Below are 27,053 nucleotides of genomic sequence, written 5' to 3'. Positions count from 1 at the left end.
TTTTTCTCCCAAATCTGTTCCTCCCACTCCTGTTTCCGGCTCCTCGGACATCTTCTCGGTCAAAGAAATTTTAGCTGCCAAAAAGGTCAGAGGAAAAATTTTTTTTTTAGTGGACTGGGAGGGTTGTGGTCCTGAAGAGAGATCCTGGGAACCTGAGGACAACATCCTAGACAAAAGTCTGCTCCTCAGGTTCTCAGGCTCTAAGAAGAGGGGGAGACCCAAGGGGGGGGGTACTGTTACGCCGAGCGCTCCGGGTCCCCGCTCCTCCCCGGAGCGCTCGCTTCACTCTCCCCGCGGCAGCGCTCCGGTCACGTCCTCTGACCCGGGGCGCTGCGATTCCGCTGCCAGCCGGGATGCGATTCGCGATGCGGGTAGCGCCCGCTCGCGATGCGCACCCCGGCTCCCCTACCTGACTCGCTCTCCGTCTGTTCTGTCCCGGCGCGCGCGGCCCCGCTCCCTAGGGCGCGCGCGCGCCGGGTCTCTGCGATTTAAAGGGCCACTGCGCCGCTGATTGGCGCAGTGGTTCCAATTAGTGTGTTCACCTGTGCACTTCCCTATATCACCTCACTTCCCCTGCACTCCCTTGCCGGATCTTGTTGCCTTAGTGCCAGTGAAAGCGTTCCTTGTGTGTTCTTTGCCTGTGTTTCCAGACCTTCTGCCGTTGCCCCTGACTACGATCCTTGCTGCCTGCCCCGACCTTCTGCTACGTCCGACCTTGCTTTTGCCTACTCCCTTGTACCGCGCCTATCTTCAGCAGCCAGAGAGGTGAGCCGTTGCTAGTGGATACGACCTGGTCACTACCGCCGCAGCAAGACCATCCCGCTTTGCGGCGGGCTCTGGTGAAAACCAGTAGTGGCTTAGAACCGGTCCACTAGCACGGTCCACGCCAATCCCTCTCTGGCACAGAGGATCCACTACCTGCCAGCCGGCATCGTGACATGGACTAGACAAAAAAGAAATTCAAAAAGAAAAGAATTTCCCCTGTAGCATACAGCTGCTAAAAAGTACTGGAAGGGTAAAGCTTTTTTAATAGAAGTAATTTACAAATCTGTTTAACTTTCTGGCACCAGTTGATTTAAAAAAAAAAAAAATGTTTTCCACCGGAGTACCCCTTTAACCCCTTAAGGACCCATGATGTACGCGTACGTCATGAGTCCGCTCCCGATCTATAATAGATCTATCATAGCGGGTTGGATCCGTGGCTAATAGCGTGCGGCATTGATCGCGGTGCCGCGCGCTATTAACCCTTTAGACGCAGCGTTCAAAGTTGAACGCCGCGTCTAAAGTGAAAAAAGTGAAAGTGAAACCATGGCGGTTAACTCTGGGAGCTGTTTGGGGTCGCCGCGGCGAAATTGCTGCATCCCGAACAGCTTACATGACAGCTGGAGGATCCCTACCTGCCTCCTCGCTGTCCGATCGCCGAATGACTGCTCAGTGCCTGAGATCCAGGAATGAGCAGTCAAGCGGCAGAATCTCTTATGAGAAACCACTGATCAATGTAAAAGATCAGTGTGTGCAGTGTTATAGGTCCCTATGGGAGCTATAACACTGCAAACAAAAAGTGAAAAAAAAGTGAATAAAGATCATTTAACCCCTCCCCTAATAAAAGTTTGAATCACCCCCCTTTTCCCATAAAAAAACCTGTGTAAATAAAAATAAACATGTGGTATTACCGCATGCGGAAGTGTCCAAATTATAAAAATATATTGTTAATTAAACCGCATGGTCAATGACGTACGCGCAAAAAAATAAGTCCTATCAATACAAAAATAGTACCGCTAAAAACTTCAGATCACGGCGCAAAAAATGAGCCCTCATACCGCCCCATACGCGGAAAAATTAAAAGTTATAGAGGTCAGAATATGACAATTTTAAACGTATAAATTTTCCTGCATGTAGTTATGATTTTTTCCAGAAGTACGACAAAATCAAACCTATTTAAGTAGGGTATCATTTTAATTGTATGGACCTACAAAATAAAGATAAGGGGTAATTTTTACCGAAAAATTTACTGTGTAGAAACGGAAGCCCCCAAAATTTACAAAATGGCGTTTTTTTCTCTCAATTTTGTCTCACGATGTTTTTTTTTTCTGTTTCGCTGTAGATTTTTGGGTAAAATGACTGATGTCATTACAAAGTAGAATTGGTGGCACAAGAAATAAGCCATCATATGGATTTTTAGGTGCAAAATTGAAAGAGTTATGCTTTTTAAAGGTAAGCCGCAGTCCTGCTGCAGGGGAGCCCCGGGATCGCCGCTGCGGCACCGCGCTATCATTACTGCACAGAGTGAGTTCGCTCTGCATGTAATGGCGGGCAATACAGGGGCCGGAGCATCGTTGCATCACGGCTCCGCCCCTCGTGACATCATGGCCCGCCCCCCTCAATACAAGTCTATGGGAGGGGCCGTGGCGGTCGTCACGCCCCCCTGCCATAGACTTGCATTAAGGGGATGGGCCGTGATATCACGAGGGGCGGAGCCATGACATCACACTGCTCCGTCCCCTGTATCGCCCGTCATTACGCACAGAGCGAACTCGCTCTTTGCAGCAATGATAGTGCAGTGCCGCAGCGGCGATCCCGGGGCGCCCCAGCAAGGGACCGCGGCGATCTGACATCTTATCCTCTATCCTTTGGATAGGGGATGAGATGTCTAGGGGCGGAGTACCCCTTTAAGGGGTTAAGGACACTTTAAACCTCGGTAGCAGAACCAGGGCGTACAGGTACGCCCTGTGTCCTTAAATGGGCACTGTCATCAACTTTATTTTTTGATATGTTGTAGTACTTATGTACTACAACATATCTCTAATATACTTCCATTATTTATTTTTTATTTTTCGTGGTGATATTTACGCATAAAAACCGGCCACTAGGGGTCACCCTCCTAGTGGCCGGCTGCAGCCAGGCGTGACGTCACACCAGAAAAAGGACTGTTTTTGGCTGGGCAAAATCAGTCCTTTTTCTTTTCGGCTGCGCTCGCTCCCTGCCTGTCAATCAGACAGGCGGGAGCGAGTGCATTAAACGCCGGGGCTGCGCGCATTGGCTGGTTATAGTCGCGCGCAGCCCATTTATCCCTGCCCCCGACATGTACACTGTAGTGGAGACGGCGCGCGCACACTAGTTATCAGTGCCGCGCTGATGCCCACTACTGTCGATATGCAGGCTACTCCTATACTCCTCCTCCCCGGATATCACATGTACAGATAAACAGGGAGGAGGAGATCCCGGAGCAGCCTGCCATGCGATTGGCAGATCATCTATGCGCGCTCCCTACGCGAGCGCAGCATAGATGAAGTGAGGGCGGAAGTCTTTGCCTAGCAGGCGTCAGTGACGTGCGCCTGCTGGGAAAGCCGGCTTCCGGTAGAGGTACGAGCAGGGAGCAAGAAGACGTGCAGATGACCGCTATGTGAGTGCCAAAAAATTTTTTTAAAGGCAGGGAGGGGGTTAGGGATAGATTACCTATAGGTAGGGACAGAGTAAAATAAATGTGAGATGGTGGGAGCTACTCTTTAAGGACCAGGACGCAAGGGCATACCTGTATGCCTTGCGTCCTTAACAGGATCACAGAGCAGAAAATTAAGGGTTTTTTAGGCAAATGCATAAAACATAAGAAGATAAATTATGGTACTGACTTATCCATTTGTGGGCAGCAAGGATTATGTAAATTACAGTATGTTATAACTGCAGGGCCTAACAGAAGCATCTGTAACAAGGAACTAGGAAGTATTCATATCAATTATTTTTTAATTTTCTTTTAGCATAATGCAGCAGAACATGTCAAAAGAAGTATTTTCAAGTTGCATTCAGTGTAACTTTCTACCTTAAACACTAGATGGAGCTGTAGCATTGTTTCAAGTCCTGATTTCAATTCCCTTCACACTTCATAGTTGGGATACATAAGTAACAATGTCTATTGTGTAACTTAAATGAAAAAAGTCTGTTCCATTAAATAGGGAAAAGTTATGCACGCCCTTAGCATAATAATGTCTGTACATTGAATAACTAAACAGTCTTTAGTTCTTTCAGTTATGAAATCCCTGCAGTTAAAGTGATTTTGGAGAATCTCTATTATATTAGTGATCAGAGTTGAGCAATTTGTTTAAAATATTTCTCCATTTTCTCCATTGATCCTTTAAAATGTAAACTTCTTTAATAAATTATAACAAATAACAACAATGCATAGTTATTAGTTTGTTATTGACAGCCTAATGAACATATTGAAATGTGTAGCTGTGTATCTTTAAAGCTTTTCATTAAAAACAATGTTTTATAAACCTCACGTGTTCCACCACATAAAAACTCTGAGGTGTAATTTTATAGTTTTGATGAATTAGCAGGGCCAAGATAAACCCATTTTTATGGTATTTTGGCTGTGGTGATAATTCTTTCTACCAAAACGACAACAGGAGTTTTTTTTATGGGTTAGTACATCAACTCGCAGATCTGATTTGCAACATTAAAGGGGTACTGGAAAAAAATGTTTTAAATCAACTGGTGCCAGAAAGTTAAATAGATTTGTAAATGACTTCTATTAAAAAATCTTAATCCTTCCAGTACTTATCAGCTGCTGTATGGTCCACAGGAAGTTCTATTCTTTTTGAATTTCCTTTCTGTCTGGCCAAGGTGCTATGGGGATTTGCTTCTACTCTGGACAGTTCCTAAAATGGACAGAGATGTCAGCAGAGAGCACTGTGGTCAGGCAGAAAGAACATTCAAAAAGAAAAGAACTTCCTTTGAATCATACAGCAGCTGATTAGTACTGGAAGGAGTGAGATTTTTTTTAATAGAAGTAACTTAATCTATTTAACTTTCTGGCACCATTTGATTAAAAAAAATGTTTTCCAGTGGAGTACCCCTTTAACCCATTGGGGACCGAGCCCATTTTGACCTTAAGGACCAGAGCATTTTTTGCAATTCTGACCACGGTCACTTTAAGCATTAACCCCTTAAAGACTCAGCCCATTTTCATCTTAAGGACTCAAAACAATCTTCGTTTTTGCATTTTGGTTTTTTCCTCCTCATCTTCTAAAAATCATAATACATTCAATTTTGCACCTACAGACCCATATAAGGGCTTGTTTTTTGCATCACCAATTGTACTTTGCAATGACATTACTTATATTATAACATAATCTGCTGCGGACCAAAAAATATATATTTGTGGGGTGAAATGAAGAAACAAAATGCCATTTTGAAAATGTTTAGGGCTTTCGGTTCTACGCAGTGCACTTTTAGGTAAAAATGACTCATTATCTTTATTCTGTAGGTCCATACAGTTACAGGGATACACAATTTATGTAGGTTTTATTTATTTTACTATTTAAAAAAAAATTATAACTACATACACCAAAATTTGAATGTTTAAAATTGTCATCTTCTGACCCCTATAACTTTTTATTTTTGTACGTTTGGGGTTATATGAGGGTTTATTTTTTGCACCATTGTCTGTAGTTTTTATCGGTACCATTTTTGTTTTGATGGAACTTTTTGATCGCATTTTATTAATATTTTTATGGAATATAAAGTGACCAAAAATTCACTATTTTGGACTTTGGTATTTTTTTACGTGTACGCCATCGACCGTGCGGTTTAGATAACCTTATATTTTATTAGTTCGGACATTTACGCACATGGCAATACCACATATGATATTTTTTTATTACATTATTTAATTTAAAAAATAGGAAAAGGGGGTTGATTTAAACTTTTATTAGGGGGGGGCTTATTCACATGTATTCTCTTATTTTTTTTTTTACCACCTTTTACTTTTTTTTAGCCCCCTTAGGGGGCTATACTATGCAATCTTCTGTTTGCATACACTGTTCAGTGCTATGCCATTGCACATCATTGATCAGTGTCACTCTGCTGCTCTAGTCTGATGTGCATGCATGGAACAGCAGATTGCCGATCGGACGACGAGAAGGCAGGTGTGGACCCCCTGTCATCCAGTAAGCTGATCAGGACTAGTGTTGAGCAGCATAGGCCATATTCGAATTCACGATATTTCGCGAATATATGAACAAATATTCGTCATATATTAGCTAAATTCGCATATTCGTAATATTCGCGTTATATTTTCGCATGTGCAAAAATTTGCATATGCAAAAATTTGCATATTCTCAAATTAGCATAAACGAAAATTCGCATGTGCGGAAATTTACATAAGCGAAAATTCGCATATGCGAAAATTCGCATATGCGAAAATTCGCACGCCAGTCTCACACAATAGTATTACAGCCTTCTTTACACCACAGAAGCTGGAAGCAGAGAGGGATGATCACTGTGATGTGTACTGTGAAAAAAATAACGAATATTCGTAATTACGAATATATATAGTGCTATATTCGTGAATATTTGTGAATTCGCGAATATGCGATATTCACGAATAAAATTTGCATTGCGAATATTCGTGAGCAACACTAATCAGGACATCGCAACTCTGTCGGGATAGTCCCGATCAGCTCCGCTGAGCTGCCAGGATAGTTTCACTTTTAGTTTAGATGCTGCAATCAACTTTGATCGCAGCATCTAAAGGCTTAATGCCAGGCATTATGGACCCCTTAATGGACCCCATCATGAAAACTGCACCCCTCAACATATTCAAAATGACATTCAGAAAGTTTGTTAACCCTTTAGGTGTTTCACAGGAATAGCAGCAAAGTGGAGGTGAAAATTCTAAATCTTAATTTTTTACGCTTACATGTTCTTGTAGACCCATATTTTTTTTCTTTTTTTACAAGGGGTAAAAGGAGAAAAAGCCCCCCAAAATTTGTAACCCAATTTCTCTCAAGTAAGGAAATACTTCATATGTGGATGTAAAGTGCTCTGTGGGTGCACTAGAGGGCTCAGAAGAGAAGGAGCGACAATGGGATAGCACATTTTGCTGAAATGGTTTTTGGGGGGTATGTCGCATTTAGGAAGTCCCCATGGTGCCAGAACAGCGAAAAACACCCCACATGGTACACTATTTGGGAAACTACTCCCCTCAAGGAATGTAACAAGGGGTACAGTGAGCCTTAACACCCCACAGGTATTTGACGACTGCGTTGAAGTTGGACGTGAAAATGAATTTTTTTTTTTTTTTTTTACTAAAATGCTGATGTTACCCCACATTTTTCATTTTTACAAGGAGTAATAGGTGAAAATGTGCCACAAAATTTGTAACCCCATTTCTCTCGAAATTTCTCTCATATGTGGATTTAAAGTGCTCTGTGGGTGCACTAGAAAGCTCAAAAGGGAAGGAGCGACAATGGGATTTTGAAAAAAGTATTTGGTTGGAATAGAAATCTGGGGCCACGTGTGTTTACAAAGCCCCCATGGGGCCAGAACAGTGGACCCCCCACATGTGACCTCATTTCAGAAACTACACCCCTCACGGAATGTAACAAGGGGTGCAGTGAGCATTTACACCCCACTGGCTTTTGACAGATCTTTGTAACAGTGGGCTGTGCAAATGAATTACATTTTTCATTTTCCCGGACCACTGTTCCAAAAATCTGTCAGTCACCTGTGGGGTGTTAAGGCTCACTGTACCCCTTGTTACGTTCCGTGAGGGGTGTAGTTTCCGAAATGGGGTAACATGTGGGTATTTATTTTTTTGCGTTTATGTCAGAACCACTGTAACCAGCAGCCACCCCTGTGCAAATCACCAGTTTAGGCCTCAAATGTACATAGTTCGCTCTCACTCCTGAGTCATGTTGTGCGCCCGCAGAACATTTTACGTCCACATATGGGAATTGTGTTACAAATTTTGGGGGCCTTTTTTCCTTTTACCTCTTATGAAAATGAAAAGTATTGGGCAACACCAGCATGTTAGTGTAATTTGTTTTATTTTTTACGCTAACATGCTGTTGTGGACCCCAACTTTACCTTTTCATAAGGGGTAAAAGGAGAAAAGGCCACCCAAAATTTGTAATGCAATTTCTCCCGAGTATGGAGATACCCCATATGTGGCCCTAAACTGTTGCCTTGAAATATAACAGGGCTCCGAAGTGAGAGAGCGCCATGCACATTTGAGGCCTAAATTAGGGATTTTCATAGGGGTGTACCCGGATGCAAGCGTTACACTTGCCTCCTCTGCCAAAATACCGTACGTCAGTTTTCCCCAAACAGGGTGCCTCCAGCCGGACAGTCAATGGCTGTCCGGCAATACTGGGAGTTGTTATTTTGCATCACAGCTGGAGGCTCCGTTTTTGAAAAACTGACGTACAAGATGTTTTTAATTTTTATTTGGGGGGGCGCAAGAGTGTAAGGGTATAGTGTATATGTAGTGTTTTACTCTTTATTTAGGGTTAGTGTAGTGTAGTGTTTTTAGGGTACATTCACACGGGCGGGGGTTTACACTGAGTTTCCCGCTGCAGCGGAAAATTTGCCACATCTCAGACTTGAAGTGGGAAACTTGCTGTAAGCCCCCGCCCATGTGAATGTACCCTGTACATTCACATGGGGGGGGGGGGGCAAAACTACAACTCTCCCCATGCACTTACAGACCGCGCATCCTGGGAGTTTTAGTTATGCAACAACTAGAGGCACACTGGTTGGGATTGGGAAACACTGCGTTAGGTAACAGACTATGGCAGTGTTTCCCCACCACTGTCTGTTTCCTAACACAGTGTTTCCCAACCCATGTGCCTCCAGCTGTTGCAAAACTACAACTCCCATCATGCATGGTCTGTCAGTGAATGCTGGGAGTTAAAGTTTTGCAACAACAGGAGGCACACGTGTTGGGAAACACTGAGTTAGGAAACAGACAATGTTTCCCAACCAGTGTGCCTCCAGTTGTTGCAAAACTACAACTCCCAGCATGCCCAGACAGCTGAAAGGCATGTTGGGAGTTGTAGTTATGCAACAACTGGAGGAGAACAGTTTGGAGACTACTGTGTAGTGGTCTCCAAACTGTAGCCCTCCAGATGTTGAAAAACTTAAACTACAAGCATGCCCAGACTTCCCAGGCATGCTGGGAGTTGTAGTTCAGCAACATCTGAAGTGCCAGATGTTGCCAAACTACAACTCCCAGCATGCCTGGACAGTCTGGCATGCTTTGAATTGACATCTGGAGCGCTACAGTTTGGAAACCACTGTACAGTGGTCTGCAAACAGTGCCCTTCCAGATGTTGTAAAACTACAACTCCCATCATGCTGAAACTGTCCAGGCATGCTGGGAGTTGTAGTTCTGCAACATCTGAAGGGCCAAATGTTACAGAACTACAACTCCCAGCATGCCTGGACTGTCTGGGCATTCTGAGAGTTGTAGTTTTGCAATATCTGGAAAACTAGTTTTGGCTGTCTGGGCATGCTGGGAGTTGTAGTTTTGAAACTCCTAGAAGCAGCAGTGAAGATCACTTTACAATAATCTTCACTGCTGCCTCTGACACTGCGGCTGCCTCCCCTTGCCTGCCGGTCCTCCCCTGCTCCACTTACCGGTCCCCGCGTGCCCAAGGTTCCCGCTCCGTCCGAGCTTCCAGGGGCGGGAAGAGCGGGGGATCTCAACTGTCCTGCGATTCGCCGGTCAGTCCTGATCGGCCAATCGCAGGGGATAGGAGGAGGTGGCACCCCTGCCACCTCGCTCCTATCCTTCAGGATGGTCGGAGCTGTCTCTGACAGCTCCAATCATCCCTATTTTTTGGGCTATCTGGTCACCAGAGACCCGATCAGCCAGGAATCGCCGCAAATCGCCAATCTGAATTGACCCCCCCCCCAGGCATTGTCACGGGATGCCTGCTAAATGATTCACACGGGCGTACAGGTATGCCCTTGGTCCTTAAGTACCAGGGAGCAGGGGCGTACCTGTACGCCCTTGGTTCCCAACAGGTCAAAGCTCCATATAGAGTTGTGCCTTTATATATAGGCAAGTGAACCATTCACTAGATATTATAACAGAAAGCTTTTTATGTAACTGCACGCCCCTTCTGTCTCTACTGTCTCAGTTATCATCCACAGGCTTGCTGACTGCCTCCTCTCATCTTATGGATTTAAAAGCTGCATCAGTGAGTAGGTTTGTCTGCATTTGTCTTGGTGACATTAGTAACATTACCATCGGGATGCGGGATGCTAAACAACTGATGACTAGAGATGTCGCAAATTGTTCGTGAATGTGTATGTCTATGTGAAGTTCGATCCGCCCCCTATACTTTAACATTGCAGTAAACTTTGACCCCGTGAGTCAGAGTCAGAAGACAGATTACAGCCAATCAGCAGCAGTCCCTCCCTTCCAGACCCTCCTACCTCTTGCACGGACGCCATTTTAGCCTCATTCAGCATGCTGCAGGCTTAGGAAGTGGAGGGTCCGAGAAGCTGCTCCTGCTGTATAGGGAAAGCGATAGCTAGGTTGCTGCTAGGTGGTGTATTCAGGGTCCAGTTTACTCCTAAAGCACTAGTGTAACATCTGCTTTTAGGACAGCACCCAAAAAAGCCCTTTTTAGGGCTGAAAGATATCAGTCCTGGTTGGGAGGGAACCACTGGTTAAAAGGGGTATTCCAGAATCAAACTTAAGTTCCTTCAAGCAACTAACTACTACAGTATTCAAAGGGCTGAAAGATATCAGTCCGTTAGTCTTGCAACAGATGGAGGCACCCTGGTTGGGAGGGAACCGCTGGTTAAAAGGGGTACTCCAGAATCAAACTTAAGTTCCTTCAAGCAACTAACTACTACAGTATTCAAAGGGCTGAAACATATCAGTCCGTGTGTTTTGCAACAGCTGTAGGTACCCTGGTTGGGGACCACTGCTTAAAAGGGGAACTCCGCTGGCAAGCTTTTTTTTCTTTAAAGCAACTAACTAGTACAGTATTCAAAGGGCTGAAACATATCAGTCCGTGTGTTTTGCAACAGCTGGAGGCACCCTGGTTGGGGACCACTGCATAAAAGGGGAACTCCGCTGGCAAGTTTTTTTGCTCATTGTCACACTAGTGCAAATCACATTAGGTGTGACAATTGTGCAAATAAATAAAAAAATACCTTTTTTGGCTGTTAAATAAAATCAGCCGTCACTGTTAGTTCACGTCACAGTTGCCATTTTTCCTACCTGCAGGGAAAATTGTGTCACCCTAGTGCAAATCACATTAGGTGTGACCCTTGTGTAAATTTAACCAAAAAAATGACAGGCAGAGGAAGGCCGTTGTGGTGCTGGGATTCCCTTTGGCCCTAGAATGGCCAGTGTTCAGAGGCCACGTACCCTGAACCCCCAAAGTTCTGAGGACTTAGTTGACTGGCTATCACAAGACACCCAATCTACTACTAAAGCTTCCGCTCGGAACCTTGACACACCGTCCTTCTCCTCCTCTAGCTTAGCTTCGGGCTCCTCTCATGCTACCACTTGCCCGCCTGCCGCCAGCACCAACACTAGCACCACAGCAGCTTTACTTGATCCGTCAGAGGAGTTATTTACACATCTTTTTGAAGACATGAGTGATGCACAACCATTATTGCAAGAGGATGTAGTTAACAGGGATATGTCTCAGTCAGGCAGCATTACACACATGGACGTACGGTGTGATGATGATGTTGTACCCACTACTGCTTCCTTTCTTGAGGTGTCAGATAGCGCTGAAGGTGTTGATGATGACGATGTGTCCGTGGATGCCAAGTGGGTGCCCGCTAGAAGAGAAGAAGAGGGGGAAAGTTCAGATGGGGAGACAGAGAGGAGGAGGAGATGAGTTGGCAGCAGGGGAAGGTCGTCGCAAAGAGCTAGTGGCACAGTCAGACAGCATGCATCGGCACCCGGGGTCAGCCAGATGGGACGCCAATCAACGCATGCTGTTGCCACCACCAGAATGCCGTCATCGCAGAGTTCAGCAGTGTGGCATTTATTTTGTGTGTCTGCCTCTGACAACAGCAAGGCCATTTGCAACCTGTGCCAGAAGAAACTGAGTTGTGGGAAGTCCAACACCCACCTAGGCACAACTGCTTTGCGAAGGCACATGATGTCACATCACAAACGCCTATGGGATCAACACGTCAGTACAAGCAGCACACAAAGTCAAAGCCGCCATCCTCCTCCTGGTCCAGCATCTTCAGCCAGGTCAACCACTGCTGCCCTCCTTGCCCCCTCTCAACCATCCGCCTCTCTGTCTCTCGCCTTGAGCAGTTCCTGCTCATCTGCCCACAGTCAGGTGTCTGTCAAGGAGATGTTTGAGCGCAAGAAGACAATGTCTCAAAGTCACCCCCTAGCCCGGCGTTTGACAGCTGGCTTGTCGGAACTGCTAGCCCGCCAGCTTTTACCATACAAGCTGGTGGAATCTGAGGCCTTTAAAAAATTTGTAGCCATTGAGACACCGCAGTGGAAGGTACCCGGACGAAATCTTTTTGCAAAAAAGGCAATCCCCAACCTTTACTCCATTGTGCACAAGGAAATTATGGCATGTCTGGCACACAGTGTAGGGGCAACGGTTCATCTGACCACTCATACCTGGTCTGCAAAGCATGGTCAGGGCAGGTATATCACCTACACTGCTCATTGGGTAAACCTGGTGATAGCTGCCAAGCATGGAATGCGTGGCTCTGCAGAGGAGTTGGTGACACCGCCACAACTTGCAGGCAGGCCTGCTGCCACCTCCTCTACTCCTCCTACTCCATCCTCTTCCATAACATCCTCGGCTGAGTCCTCTTCCACTGCTGCGTCTTGCTCCACAGCACCGGCACCCCCCAGCTCCCCAGGTGCTATTCCACATCCCGGATACGGCAGTGTCACGTCATATTGGGGTTGATTTGCCTCAAAGCGGAGAGTCACACCGCACCAGCGCTCCTGTCAGCCCTGAACGCACAGGTGGACCAGTGGCTGACTCTGCACCAACTGGAGATTGGCAAGGTGGTTTGTGACAACGGAACAAATTTGTTGGCGGCATTGAGGTTGGGCAAGTTGACACATGTGCCGTGCATGGCACATGTGTGTAATCTGATTGTACAACGCTTTGTGCTCAAGTACCCAGGCTTACAGGATGTCCTGAAGCAGTCCAGGAAGGTGTGTGGCCATTTCAGGCGTTCCTACACGGCCATGGCGCACTTGTCAGATATCCAGCGGCGAAACAACATGCCAGTGAGGCGCTTGATTTGCGACAGCCCGACACGTTGGAATTCAACACTCCTAATGTTCGACCGCCTGCTCCAACAAGAAAAAGCCTTCAACGAATATTTGTATGACCAGGGTGCTAGGACATCATCTGCGGAGCTGGGAATTTTTTTGCCACGTTACTGGAGGCTCGTGCGCAATGCCTGTCCTTTTGAGGAGGTGACAAACCTGGTCAGTCGCACCGAAGGCACCATCAGCGACATCATACCATTTGTTTTCTTCCTGGAGCGTGCCCTGCGAAGAGTGCTGGATCAGGCAGTAGATGAGCGTGAAGAGGAAGAGTTGTGGACACCATCACCACCAGAAACAGCCATATCAGCATTGCTTGCTGGACCTGCGGCAACGCTGGAAGAGGATTGTGAGGAAGAGGAGTCAGAGGAGGAATGTGGCTTTGAAGAGGAGGAGGAAGACCAACCACAGCAGGCATCCCAGGGTGCTCCTTGTCACCTATCTGGTTCCCGTGGTGTTGTACGTGGCTGGGGGGAAGAAGATTATACCTTCCCTGACATCACTGAGGACGAGGAACGGGACATGAGTAGCTCGGCATCCGTCCTTGTGCAAATGGGGTCTTTCATGCTGTCGTGCCTGTTGAAGGACCCTCGTATAAAAAGGATGAAGGAGAACGACCTGTACTGGGTGTCCACGCTACTAGACCCCCAATATAAACATAAAGTGCCTGACATGTTACCGCATTACAGCAAGGCGGAAAGGATTCAGCAGGTCCAAAATAAATTAAGAAGTATGCTGTACACAGCGTATAAGGGTCCTGTCACAGCACAACAGGGATCTAACAGGAGAAGAGGTGAAAGTAATCCTCCTCCTCCTCCCACGAACACGCCGGCAAGGACAGGAAGCTGTACAGACATGCTGTTGATGGAGGACATGCGGAGCTTTTTAAGTCCTACGCATCGCCACAGCCCTTCGGGGTCCATCATCAGAGAACTACTTGACCGACAGGTAGCAGACTACCTGGCCTTAACCACAGATATCGACACTCTGAGGAGCGATGAACCCCTTGACTACTGGGTGTGCCGGCTTGACCTGTGGCCTGAGCTATCCCAATTTGCACTCGAACTTCTGGCCTGTCCCGCTTCAAGTGTCCTGTCAGAAAGGACCTTCAGTGCAGCAGGAGGTATTGTCACTGAGAAGAGGAGTCGCCTTGGTCAAAAAAGTCTGGATTACCTCACCTTTCTTAAGATGAATGAGGGATGGATCCCGAAGGGACTGACACTGGGCGATACATTTGACTGAACAAGGCCTGATCAGATGAGCTGCCTTGGCCTAAAAATGGTCCACACGCTGCTGTATTTGAACTCTGAATGCCGGATGACTTGCGTTACTTATCCGCCACCAACTAGGGTTCAAGCCGCAATGTTTTAGGGCACTTTCTGCCTGGCAAAACAAACAGAAATTTTTCAGGCCGCTGCTACAGCAGCCGCTGCGACAATACCAAATTTTCCATCCATGTGTACATGCCTAATTTTTCTGGCCTCTGCTGCTGCACTTGTTATGGTGCTGCAATTTTTATGGCCGCTGCTACAGCTGCCACTGCGACAATACCCAATTTTTCATCCATGTGTACATGCCTAATTTTTATGGCCTCTGCTGCTGCACTTGTTATGGTGCTGCAATATTTATGGCTGCTGCTACAGTTGCGACAATACCAAATTTTCCTGCCAGGTGTACATGCCTAATTTTTCTGGCCTCTGCCGCTGCACTTGTTATGGTGCTGCAATTTTTCTGGCTGCTGCTACAGCTGCAGCTGCGACAATACCCAATTTTTCATCCATGTGTACATGCCTAATTTTTCCGGCCTCTGCTGCTGCACTTGTTATGGTGCTGCAATTTTTATGGCCGCTGCTACAGCTGCGACAATACCAAATTTTCCAGCCAGCTGTACATGCCTAATTTGTCTGGCCTCTGCTACTGCACTTTTTCTGGTGCTGCAATTTTTCTGGCTGCTGCTACATATGCGGCTGCGACAATACCCAATTTTTCATCCATGTGTACATGCCTAATTTTTCTGGCCTCTGCTGCTGCAATTGTTATGGTGCTGCAATTTTTATGGCCGCTGCTACAGAAGCGGCTGCAACAATTCCAAATTTTTCAGGCATGTGTACATGCCTAATTTTTCAGGTACTCTCTGCTGACATCTCTGTCCATTTTTGCAACCGTGGATATTAGATGTATGCTAAGGGTAGCATGGTGGCTCAGAGGTTAGCACTGCTGCCTTGCAGTGCTGGAGCCTTATGTTCAAATCCCACTTTGTGCTTCCTCAAGGGGGGCTCTAACTATGTGCTGCCTAATATGGGGGAATCTTATGTGCTGCCTAAAGGGGAGCTCTAACTATGTGCTGCCTAAAGGGGGAATCTAACTATGTGCTGCCTAAAGGGGGGATCTAACTATGTGCTGCCTAAAGGGAGGCTCTAACTATGTGCTGCCTAATATGGGGGAATCTATGTGCTGTCTAAAGGGGGCAATCTAACTATGTGATGCCTAAAGGGGGCTCTATGTGCTGCCTAAAGGGGGCTAAAGCACGTTATTCCAAACCATTTAGGAACAATAGGTGATTTATGCCCTTTATGGATTAAAACCAGACTGCATCAACTATGTAATTTTCCATGGCAGTTTTGCCATGGATCCCACTCCGGCACGCCACAGTCCAGGTGTTAGTCCCCTTGAAACAACTTTTAAATCACTATTGTGGCCAGAAAGAGTCCCTGTGGGTTTTATAATTCGCCGAACTGAAAATGTTATGTTCGCGACATCACTACTGATGACAACTAATGCATGTTGTCCTCAGTTGTAGCATCAGTTGAGTTAAGTTTTAGGCTGTGTTAAAGCCAGACATCCAGCCTAAGTGTCATAAAATAGTTCAGAAGAAATCTCTTTTGTAAACATTGCTATTTTGAAAAGTTTAAAAAATCATCAAAAATGTGTCAAAGTGTATCAAAATTTTGAAAAATATACAGCTTTTGTAAACTCTGAAAAGTTGAAAAAATTATCCCTTTTAAATACAGTGAAGGAGTTTTAACATGCATGGGATAAGCATAAGGGTATCCTTCATATAAGATAGGGCCAGGGACTATTGATAGTATTCAGATTATTGGGCAGACTAGATGGGCCAATTGGTTCTTATCTGCCGACACATTCTATGTTTCTATTTTCCTTTTTTTGGGATCATAGCGGGTTGTGTTTATGTAGGCCTCACTGGTTGTAGCAGTACATGCCTTTGGTGAACATTCATGTAAGGTTGGTATGCCGAATGTAAAAATTGGTCATCATGTACTCCATTGTGAAGATGCTGCTGCCTCTTTCAGGAGTAGGGGAAGAGGGAATGGAATGTTGACTCATCAATTAGCGGCAGGTATTTGCTGTTTGAAAGCCGTGGGAAGCTGGCTGTGTAACTTGTTATATAAAAATCCAATTTAGCCTCCTTTTAGTAAGGTGAAAAAAATTCCCCTATTCTGGAATTCTGGCTTTATACCGAGAGTTTAGGAGTGTGGCTATCAAGTACTCATCTCTTTCCTTCATTCACACAATAGGCCTGTCAATGTCAGCATGCAGTGGTGAACTAGTGGGTACTGTACCCAGCAGACAGCAGGCATTTATGCACTAGTGATAGCTGTAGCCGGAGTAAAGCAACCATTGATGAACTAGTAATAACTGCAGCCAGGAAGTGCAATATTGCTTCATGTGGTTAAATAGAGTTGTAATTCCTAAACTTGAGCCCTGGCCATTCCTTAATTTCTGTTTGCAGAGTTGCAACTGGATTTGTGTCTCGAAATAGTGAAGAAGAACTAGTTTTTGTAAACATTTAAAAGTTAGAAAAGTATCAAAAGTTCTCCCCTTTTGGGAGTTGCAAAAGATTTTGTGGCTAGCAAGTGAAGAAGACGCAATGGCTTTTTCCAAGCATTCCAAAAATTCAATAGGATTGCAACAGATTTGCAACAGGATTGGTTTCCCAAATTATGGGTTATGTATATGTGGACCTCGCTGGCAGAAGCAGAAGGCTTTGATGGACTGGTGGTGGTTGTAGTAGTCACTGGACAGCAGGTATTGGTGGACTAGTGGTAGTTGCAGTAGCCATCAGGCAGCATGGTTGGTGGACTAGTGCTAGTTGTAGCCAGAGGACAGCAGGCAGTGGTGGACCAGTGATACTTCTATCCAGGCCTTGAGATGCAACTCATGTGCTTATGTGGAGCTGTAATTCCTAAACTCAGACCCTGGTTATATATTACTTTCTTGTTGGTAAGATTGAAAAGCATTTCCACACAGTAGAATACTGTAAAGTGATAGCTTTTTCCTCAAGCCTACAGATGCAGCAACATCACCGTCACCTGCTCCTGAACTGATCATACCAGCAGACCTACATCTGGTATGTTTGACAGATGTTCTGGCCCTACCTTGGCTGTGTTTGATCGTGGGTGGTCCAAACGTTGGGACCCCCGTGATCTCCTGTACGGGGCCCCGACTCTGCCGTGGCTCTCCCATGCAGGAGGTATGTCAGCCACAGCATGATGCCCAACACGCCTCCTCCATGTAGTTCTATGAGAGAGGCGGGGATGCAGCGTTCATGCCTCCCCTCCTTCCCCATAGAGCTGTATGGGGAGGGGGCATGGAGAGGGGGCGTACCGTCGACCTCAGTGAGGTCGATGCTACGCGCATTAGCCACAGCACAGCATGGCAACGCCGGGGCCCCGTTTGGGTTATTGGGGGGAGTCCCAGCGTTCAGACCCCCCCTGCGATCAAACTCTTATTCCCTATCCTGTGGATAGGGGATGAGTGTATTTAGACTGCAGATGTCCTTTAACATTCCTCTTAGTATGAACTTCGTCTCTTCAGAATATCCACGATGCCTTATAAAATATTACCACCACACAGAGCTGCATATGGGTCCCCTAGACCCTGGGGATTACCGCCATTTAATGGTTAAATGCAGTGTTGGTATTGATCACAGCATTTAACCATTTCAATGACAGACAACGGAGCCAGCTCTGATGTCCGTCATTACCGGCAGATGTCAGCAGGACCGGCGCCAGGCATAGGCGTCCCAGGCACCTACAGTGCCCTTTTGATGGGAGCACAGCTCTGTCCCCCGGAATTAATCCCTGGTCCATCACCCCCCTCCCCACCCGCCCGCTGTTAAAAAATGGCGCAGTTGACATAGTGCTCCTCTCACTCCTATTCCTGCCCGGGTAGGTAGAAGAGCTGGGAGGAGGTAATCACCTGGGTGAGAGGAGCACTGCATGCGGCAGCAGCACTGTGTGCACCTATAAGTCGGGCTTCCTGTGCGGCAGTGGCTTTGCAAGTGGCTGTCCACACAGAAAGCAGAGCGAAGAGGAGTGACAACAGCTGCAGGGGAATGAGAGGTGAGTGAATTTTTTTTCATGGTGTGAAGGGCATAATATACAATGGAGGGCAATGTGAAGGATATAAAATACTATGGGGGCGGAGCAAAATGAGGGCAATGTAAGGGTCATAATATACATTACCATACAATCAGCTTATAGACTTCAGGGCTGATTGGTGCATAACACACTTATTTTATAAAGGGATTTTTTTCCATACTGCATGCATCCTTCCACTCTGAGACAGGCTGAATAGTGCGATGCATATATTGATTGTATCAGACTGGTGCCCCGTGTTTTGCCGGCACAGTTTCATATAATCATATAACTTTAGTCCCTATTATAAATTACTATTATATGCACATCATTCTTACAAGATACATGCACTGATGGCACTGTTACATATGTTACATCCATAGCATGGAGCGCGGTTAATCGCTGCTGACATCACATGTCAGCACACTAACTAATATCTTAACAGTTACTCCCGTGTAATGACACTCACATAAACATCACTGGCATTGCTAAATTCTTGAATTACACTGCTCAAATAGTTAATTTTGCCCATAGTTATTTTTGCTCATTGTGGCACCATACTGAATTCAGCCCTTAATGTTCTATGCACTGATGCATCTGTAGCACTGAGCGCATCACGGTGATGCCGTTACTTACACTATAAAGGTGTCAGCCAAATAGCAGTGATCCCCGTGCAATATGTTTGTCAATCAGAGCACACCAGTCACATCATTGATCAGACACTACAATACTTATTGCCTTCAGTATTAGCGCTGCCTGACAGGTTTGCGCGTGTCTTTCATCTCACACCTACACAGTATGAGAGTTGTTACATCCGCCGGCAGCCACAATCTAGCGAATGGAACATAACTCTAGTTTGTTTACCCAGCCTCGCTCTGGAGTTCATTCATCCAGAGGTGGCTGGCGTGGGCAACATACGGAGGTAGCAGCGCTATATAGTGTTTTTAAAGCCCCTTATTTTAAGATCTGCCGTACACATGTAATCAAGTTTAACCTATGTTTCACATGTACATTGATATTCGTGAAATTCTATTAAGTTTAAACACGTTATTGAATTGAATTAATTGATTGTAATGACCTGGTGACCCGGAAGATGTTCCTTCCCCGGGCTTTTAAATCACCTGTTTTTAATGTTATTGATCATATGCCTGACGAAGAGCTCAGCACGAGCTCGAAACTTGAAGTTGCACAATAAAGAATTAACCTGTCATATGGACTGTTGCCTGCATCTGTCCAAGGAGTAAAAGCGCCGTATGGTAATTCCTGTTTTCCTGGATTTTATCCACCACTTTTCATTGCCCATCCAGCGACCGAGAAGAACCTGGAAAGGAAACCGTGGCTGCTGACCTCCATTTCTTCCTGCGAGTCTATATGTCTGCTGAGGTGTTGTGCTCTTAGCACAACACGATTTGGTAAGCCTTCAATTTTTGTGCACATTGAAGCCACTCTGCTATACCGTCCACACTAGGAGCGCACCTTGTTGTTTTTTGTCTTTTTCACATAATATACATTACGGCAATGTGAGGGCCATAATATACAAAGGCACATATGGCAATGTGAGGGGCAGAACATATTATTGGACAAAATTAGGAGAATATTATACTATGGGGGCAGTGTGAGGGGATTTTTATTTTATGGGGACAATATGAGGGGCTTAATATTCTATGGTGCAATGTGAGGGGCAAAGTATACTATGGGGCAATGTGAGGGGCATAATATACTAAGGGGGTAATGTAAGGGGCATATTTTATGGGGGCAATATGAGGGGAATAATATACTATGGGGTAATGTCAGGAGCATAATATTTTATGGGGACAATATGAGGGGCATACTATTCTATAAGGGCAGTGTGAGGGGCATTATATACTGTGGGGGTAATGTTTCTGGCATAATACCCTATGGGGGAAATGTTTGGGCCTGCTACTCTATAGGGGCAATGTTGGTGCCTAATACTATACATGGGCACAGAAGGGTCTAATACTATATGGGGCAATGTTATATTTATAGTTTTTTTTATAGAGGTGAGGATTTTGCTGTAGAGAGAAGCCTAAAATATTTGTCTGACAGATTCGGTGAAGACAAGTTGTGATCGGTAAACATCTTCATGATGACCCAGGAGAAATGGAGAAGAAAGAGAAAAGTGAACGACTCCAAAAAGAGAAGACGCTTGCTGTGAGTATGTTACTGTAATACGGTCTGCAGCCCTGCCATCTACTTCTGTCAATGATGGTGCTCCTGTGAAGTTGCGTGGGGGAGCGAGGCACTGGCACTGAAGACATCTCCTTGTAAGTGCCTCATCATCATAGCCTCACACACAAATGGGGGACACAGCCTAGGGAAATGTTTACACATTGGACACAAATATGTTTTTAGGCCAAGGGCCACACTCCGAAGGTTTGGGGAGGGGGGGGGGGAAGGTGGCAAAATGATGTTTTGCCTAGGGTGGGAAAAATCCTTGCACCAGCCCTGGATATGATCTTACTGGCTTCAAAGTATACTGGGCTACTGTCATAGCTTGCGCTCCGGTCCCCTCCCCCGGACCGGAGCGCCCGCTCCCTCGGCCTCCCTCCTCGGGATCCCGGCGCCTCCCGGTCAGACGCGCTGACTGGGAGCACGGGTTCCCTTGTGTCGGGGACGCGGCTGCCGTGGCGGCTGGTCCCCGCTCACGTGCCGCGTCCCTATCTGTCTTACCTGGCTTCCCGCTCCCTGCGCCGTCTGTCTCTGCCTCACGGCGTGCGCGGCCCCGCTCTCTAGGGCGCGCGTGCCACCTTCTGTAGATTTAAATGGCCAGCGCGCCATTGATTGGTGCGCTGGTCCCTGACCTCTGGCTACTTCCCTATAAATGTAACCTGCCCCTTCCTGCCCTTGACGGATCTTTGTGCCCTTGTGCCTTTGAGAAAGCGTTCCCTATTGTGTTATATTGCCTTGCCTGTTGCCGAACCCATTGCTACCGACTACTCGCCCTTGAACCTTTGCCGCCTGCCCTGACCTCTGCTACGTCCAACTACGCTCCTGCCTGCTCCCTGTGTTCCACGCCATATCAGCTGCCAGAGAGACCGAGTTGTTACTGGGGGATACGACCTGGTAGTTACCGCCACAGCAAATCCATCCCGCTTTGCGGCGGGCTCTGGTGAAGACCAGTAACTACTTAGAACCGGTCCTCCAGTACAACCCGCGCCATCGCCTCTCTGGTCTAGAGGATCCACTACTAGTCCTGCCGGTACGTGACAGTAAGATCCGGCCATGGATCCCGCTGATGTTCCCCTGCCAAGCCTAGCGGACCTCACCACCATTGTGGCCCAGCAGGGTCAACAGCTGGCCCAGTTGACTGCTATGATGCAGCAGCTCCTGCCTTCTCAGCAACAGCCAGCCCCTCCATCTGCACCTGCCACTACACCTCCGCCTGCAGTTGCCACCGGTTCCAGAATCCGTTTGTCCCTGCCAGACAAATATGACGGAGATCCGAAGCAGTGCCGTGGGTTCCTGTCGCAGTGCTCTCTCCACCTCGAGCTACTGTCCGACCAGTTTCCTTCTGAGCGAGCCAAGGTAGCCTTTATTCTGAGTTTATTGTCCGGGAAGGCCCTGGCCTGGGCTACACCACTATGGGACCGCGCAGATCCAGCCACCTTTTCCGTCCAGAACTTCAGCCAAGAGTTCCGGAATGTTTTTGAATAGCCTGTCCGGGTTACCTCCGCAGAGACTGCCTTACTTAACTTGACCCAAGGAGGTTCTTCAGTGGGTAACTATGCTATTCAGATCCGCACCCTGGCCTCTGAACTGAACTGAAACAATGAAGCCCTTTGTGCCACCTTCAAGAAGGGCCTCAACAGTGAGATACAGGACGTTCTGGCTGCATGTGAGCTACCTTCCACCCTTAGTGACCTCATTTTGCTGGCCTCTAGGATTGACAAACATTTCGCCGAGAGACAAGAGGAACTCCTCCTTGAAAAGGAAAAAGCTCATCCTAGACACTACCCTTATCTGGATCCCGTTTTTCTGCGTCCACCTCAACTCGCTACCGGGCCTCCCGCCATGGAAGCCATGCAGGTGGATCGGTCACGCCTGACTCCGCAAGAACGAAGCCGCCGCAGAGACGAGAACCTGTGTCTGTACTGTGCCAGTACCGAGCACTTCCTTAGAGATTGTCCTCTCCGTCCCTGCATAGACTACAGAGGACTTAATAAAATTACCATCAAGAACCGTTACCCTCTGCCCCTAATCTCTGAGCTATTTGATAGTCTCCGAGGGGCAAAGATCTTCACCAAATTGGACCTTCGAGGGGCCTATAATTTGATCCGCATCCGTGAGGGAGACGAGTGGAAGACTGCCTTTAACACAAGGGACGGGCACTTTGAGTATCTGGTGATGCCCTTCAGCCTTTGTAATGCGCCTCCCGTCTTCCAGGAATTTGTCAACGACATCTTCAGGGATCTACTTTATACCTGCGTGGTCATATACTTGGATGACATCCTCATCTTTTCCTCCAATTTGGACCAACATCGAGTCCATGTATAACAAGTTCTCACTCGTCTTAGGAGAAATCGCCTATACGCCAAACTTGAAAAATGTCTTTTTGAACGGTCCTCCCTGCCTTTCCTGGGATACATTATCTCAGCCCAAGGACTTCAAATGGATCCAGCCAAGCTCTCTGCGCTTCTGGATTGGCCACGCCCCTCTGGTCTCCAAGCCATACAAAGATTTCTGGGCTTTGCTAATTACTACAGGCAATTTATCCCTCATTATTCCACTCTGGTGGCTCCTATCGTGGCTTTAACAAGAAAAGGAGCTAACCCCAAATCTTGGCCTTACCAAGCTGAAGAAGCCTTCCAGTCACTGAAAGCTACCTTTGCCTCAGCACCCGTTCTCTCTCGGCCAGATTCCACCAAGTCCTTCTCTCTCGAAGTGGATGGCTCCTCAGTGGGAGCCGGAGCTGTCCTCACCCAAAAGTCTTCCAGGGGCAAGACAGTAACTTGTGGCTTCTTTTCTAAAACATTCTCTCCCGCAGAGAGAAATTATTCCATTTGAGACAGAGAACTGCTGGCCAATAAGTTGGCACTGGAGGAATGGAGACATTTACTCGAGGCTGCCACACATCCTATGAACATCTTCACGGACCACAAGAACCTAGCTTATCTCCCGTCTGCCCAGAAACTAAATTGCCTCGTCAGAAACCAGCGGGTCTCCTCTTGCCCCTACGTGTTCCTGAAGTTCCCTGGTCTCACATCGCTATGGACTTTATTACAGATCTTCCTTCCTCCCTTGGGATGTCCGTTATTTGGGTCGTGGTAGATCGCTTCTCCAAAATGGCTCACTTTGTACCCCTGCCCGGTCTACCCTCTGCACCCATGTTAGCCAAACAATTCTTTCAACACAACTTCCGTCTCCATGGCCTTCCCAAACATATTGTCTCGGATCGTGGGGTACAATTTGTCTCCAAATTCTGGAGGGCTCTTTGTGGTCAGCTCGGGATCAAATTGGACTTTTCTTCTTCGTACCACCCTCAGTCCAACGGCCAGGTAGAACGGGTGAACCAAATTTTGGGCTATCTGTGCCACTTTGTATCCTCTCGTCATGACAATTGGGTGGATCTACTTCCCTGGGTGGAGTTCTCCTACAACTACAAACAATCCTCAGCTTCTAACAAGTCTCCTTTCTTTGTAGTTTTTTGGCCGTCATCCTGTTCCACCTCTGCCGCAGTATCCCTTTCCTTCTTCTGTACCTGCTGTTGACAGTCTTGTACTGGACTTTTCCACCATCTGGCGTGAAACTCACGCTGCTCTCCTCAAGGCTTCCGCTCGTATGAAAGTCCAAACCGACAAGAGACGCTGAGCTCCTCCAGAATTTCGCCCAGAATTTCGTCCCTGACCTCTGGCTACTTCCCTATAAATGTAACCTGCCCCTTCCTGCCCTTGCCGGATCTTTGTGCCCTTGTGCCTTTGAGAAAGCGTTCCCTATTGTGTTATATTGCCTTGCCTGTTGCCGAACCCGTTGCTACCGACTACTCGCCCTTGAACCTTTGCCGTCTGCCCTGACCTCTGCTACGTCCGACTACGCTCCTGCCTGCTCCCTGTGTGCCACGCCATATCAGCTGCCAGAGAGGTCAAGTTGTTACTGGGGCATACGACCTGGTAGTTACCACCGCAGCAAATCCATCCCGATTTGCGTCGGGCTCTGGTGAAGACCAGTAACTACTTAAAATCGGTCCTCCGGTACAACCCGCGCCATCACCTCTCTGGTCTAGAGGATCCACTACTAGTCCTGCCGGTATGTGACAGGTACTCTGACTTCATCTCAGTCTTCCTAATTTCTCATCCTAAACTGACATGGTGCCAAAATGCTCCTATAATAGCCTCATTGTCATGCTAATGTTAGCCGTGCTGGCAAAGTTCTCATGTTCGACGAGAAGCTTTTCCCAAAAAGTTCTGAGTGACACCGGGTTCGCCACTCTTTACTAAGGATGTAGAAGACATACGATGCACTTAGTAAATGACTAAATCTTACCTGCATTGTTGTGGGCTTAAGAGTTGTTGTTGGGTTGGTGGTAGTCCAGGGGACCACATAGATTATTACAGTAGCTGTTGTTGACAGCTGAAGAGCTTTGTTTCCTTCATGTTCATCTGTAACTTCAATCAACAATTGGAAAACTGTTGGATCCTGAATGCCCTCAAAAACATTATATTGGAAGTTTTGAGTTGGTACTATAGAAGGAGGACCATCATCATCCCTCTCCAGAATGAAACGGTTAGCTTTATTCTCTAAACAAAAAAGAGAAAGTAGTCATTGTCTACAGTATTGGGACTGACCTCTGTCAGAGATAAAGTGACTGCATTTTTATATGAAACAAAAAAGGGGACAAAGACCGGCACACCCTGTGCCTTAAACGATATTGTACAAAAGTAAGTGTGCAAGAGGAATCTGCTCACCTTGTCGTGCTGCGCTCCGTGCACAAAACAATCTCCTGAAGAGGCGGGCATGGACGTCAGCAGCAGCCCATGTCCATCCGTACCCTGGATCCCTGGGACGGTTGTAGTACAGGAGAGTTTCCACAGCCTGCGGCCGTGTGAGAGAAAAGTAGACACTTTTTTGGCACTTGCTGGATGTAGAGCCACAATGAAGAATTCAGACTTCAGAGTGGTGCAAATAAAAACCCTTTTTATTTGGAACAGTTGGGGTGACAATGCGTTTCGTGGGGATGGCTTCCCTCTTCATCAGGTCATGAGGGGACACATACTGTGGCTACCTTTTATAGTGTGGACTGTTTGAAAAAGCCCACAAAATGTCTTGCAGGGCCCAGGGACCAAGTGACGTAATCGGTAACTCACGTGGAGTACAAGGTAAACATACTGAACACGTGTCGCTGAACAGCACAATTTGATTCAAAACAGACATTGATCATATGGGTAATAGACAGTGTTAGCAAATAATAACAATGCTGTTATATTCTGCAGTTCTGTGTATTTCTGAGCCGGAATGCAGTGAGAGTGGTACTATGTTTCTGCGCTGCTGCTCTCCAGCTGTTAGAGTCTGTGCTGGTAAACTCTGGGAGTATCTGTGTAGCGGAGCTTCTGACAGCGCTGTGGTGAGTTAGAAACTGTAATGCGGGGCTCGGGCACGGTGTTCTGCAGTGTTCCGTGCATAAGGGTAGTAATTTATGGTGTTTGGAGCATGCAGAGCAGTGTGACAACTGCACTCCGGCTCATAAATACCCAGAACCTGCAGAATATAACACCATTGTTATTATTTGCTAACACTGTCTATTACCCATATGATCAATGTCTGTTTTGAATCAAATTGTGCTGTACAGCAACATGTGTTCAGTTTGTTTACCTTGTACTCCACGTGAGTTACCGATGACCCTGCAAGACATTTTGCTTTTTCAAACAGTCCACACTATAAAATGTAGCCACAGTATGTGTCCCCTCATGAACTGATGAAGAGGGGAGCCATCCCCTCGAAACGTGTTGTCACCCCAACTGTTCCAAATAAAAAGGGATTTTATCTGCACCACTCTGAAGTCTGAATTCTTCATTGAGGCTCTACATGCAGCAAGCGCCAGAAAAGTGTCTACTTTTCTCCCACACCGCCACAGGCTATGGAAACTCTCCTAAAGTGACTGCATTGATACATATAACTCAGCCTGAGGACATTTTTCTATGTCTACATTCTGCAGTTACTGGCCTTTGCACCACTCTTTACATACATGTAGACATCTGCACATCATATACTTTCTTTTAACCCTATATCAAGAGAGAGTACTAAAACTAAATTATGTGTCTAGATGTTAATAAAAAATCTTCAATAAAATATAATAATATCTTCAGTCATAGTGTTTTGGTTTGTGGCATTTTGCAACTTTATTGGATCTGTTTCAATTTTACAAAATGCATAATACTGTGGATATGGTAAGAATTTACCAATCACAGTTCAAGCCTTCATTTTGCCAGTTTGGTAAAATATAAAAAGCTGAGCTGTGATTGGTTGTTATAGGCAAAATCTCTCCAGTTTTTGTCTCTGACAGATTGACGAATCTAGGTCAATACTTCTAAAAGAGACTACCTCTGTACATACACAGTCTGTTGGAAAATATGATTTTTTTTCTGTGGGAT

The 27,053-nt window shown here is 46.4% G+C and overlaps 1 protein-coding gene across 1 annotated transcript in view; it reads right to left on the bottom strand.

The window, feature by feature from the left end:
* Positions 1 to 27,053, bottom strand: part of LOC130367435 (cadherin-23-like) — a 146,840-nt gene that overhangs the window by 23,175 nt on the left and 96,612 nt on the right. Inside the window, exon 19 of the mRNA XM_056569854.1 lies at positions 24,949 to 25,202. Coding sequence (XP_056425829.1) covers positions 24,949 to 25,202 — 254 coding nt within the window. The remainder of the gene's footprint in view (positions 1 to 24,948; positions 25,203 to 27,053) is intronic.

Source organism: Hyla sarda, chromosome 4 (assembly GCF_029499605.1).
Source record: "Hyla sarda isolate aHylSar1 chromosome 4, aHylSar1.hap1, whole genome shotgun sequence".
Lineage (NCBI taxonomy): Eukaryota > Metazoa > Chordata > Amphibia > Anura > Hylidae > Hyla > Hyla sarda.
This window is presented reverse-complemented; position numbering and strand designations above follow the sequence as displayed.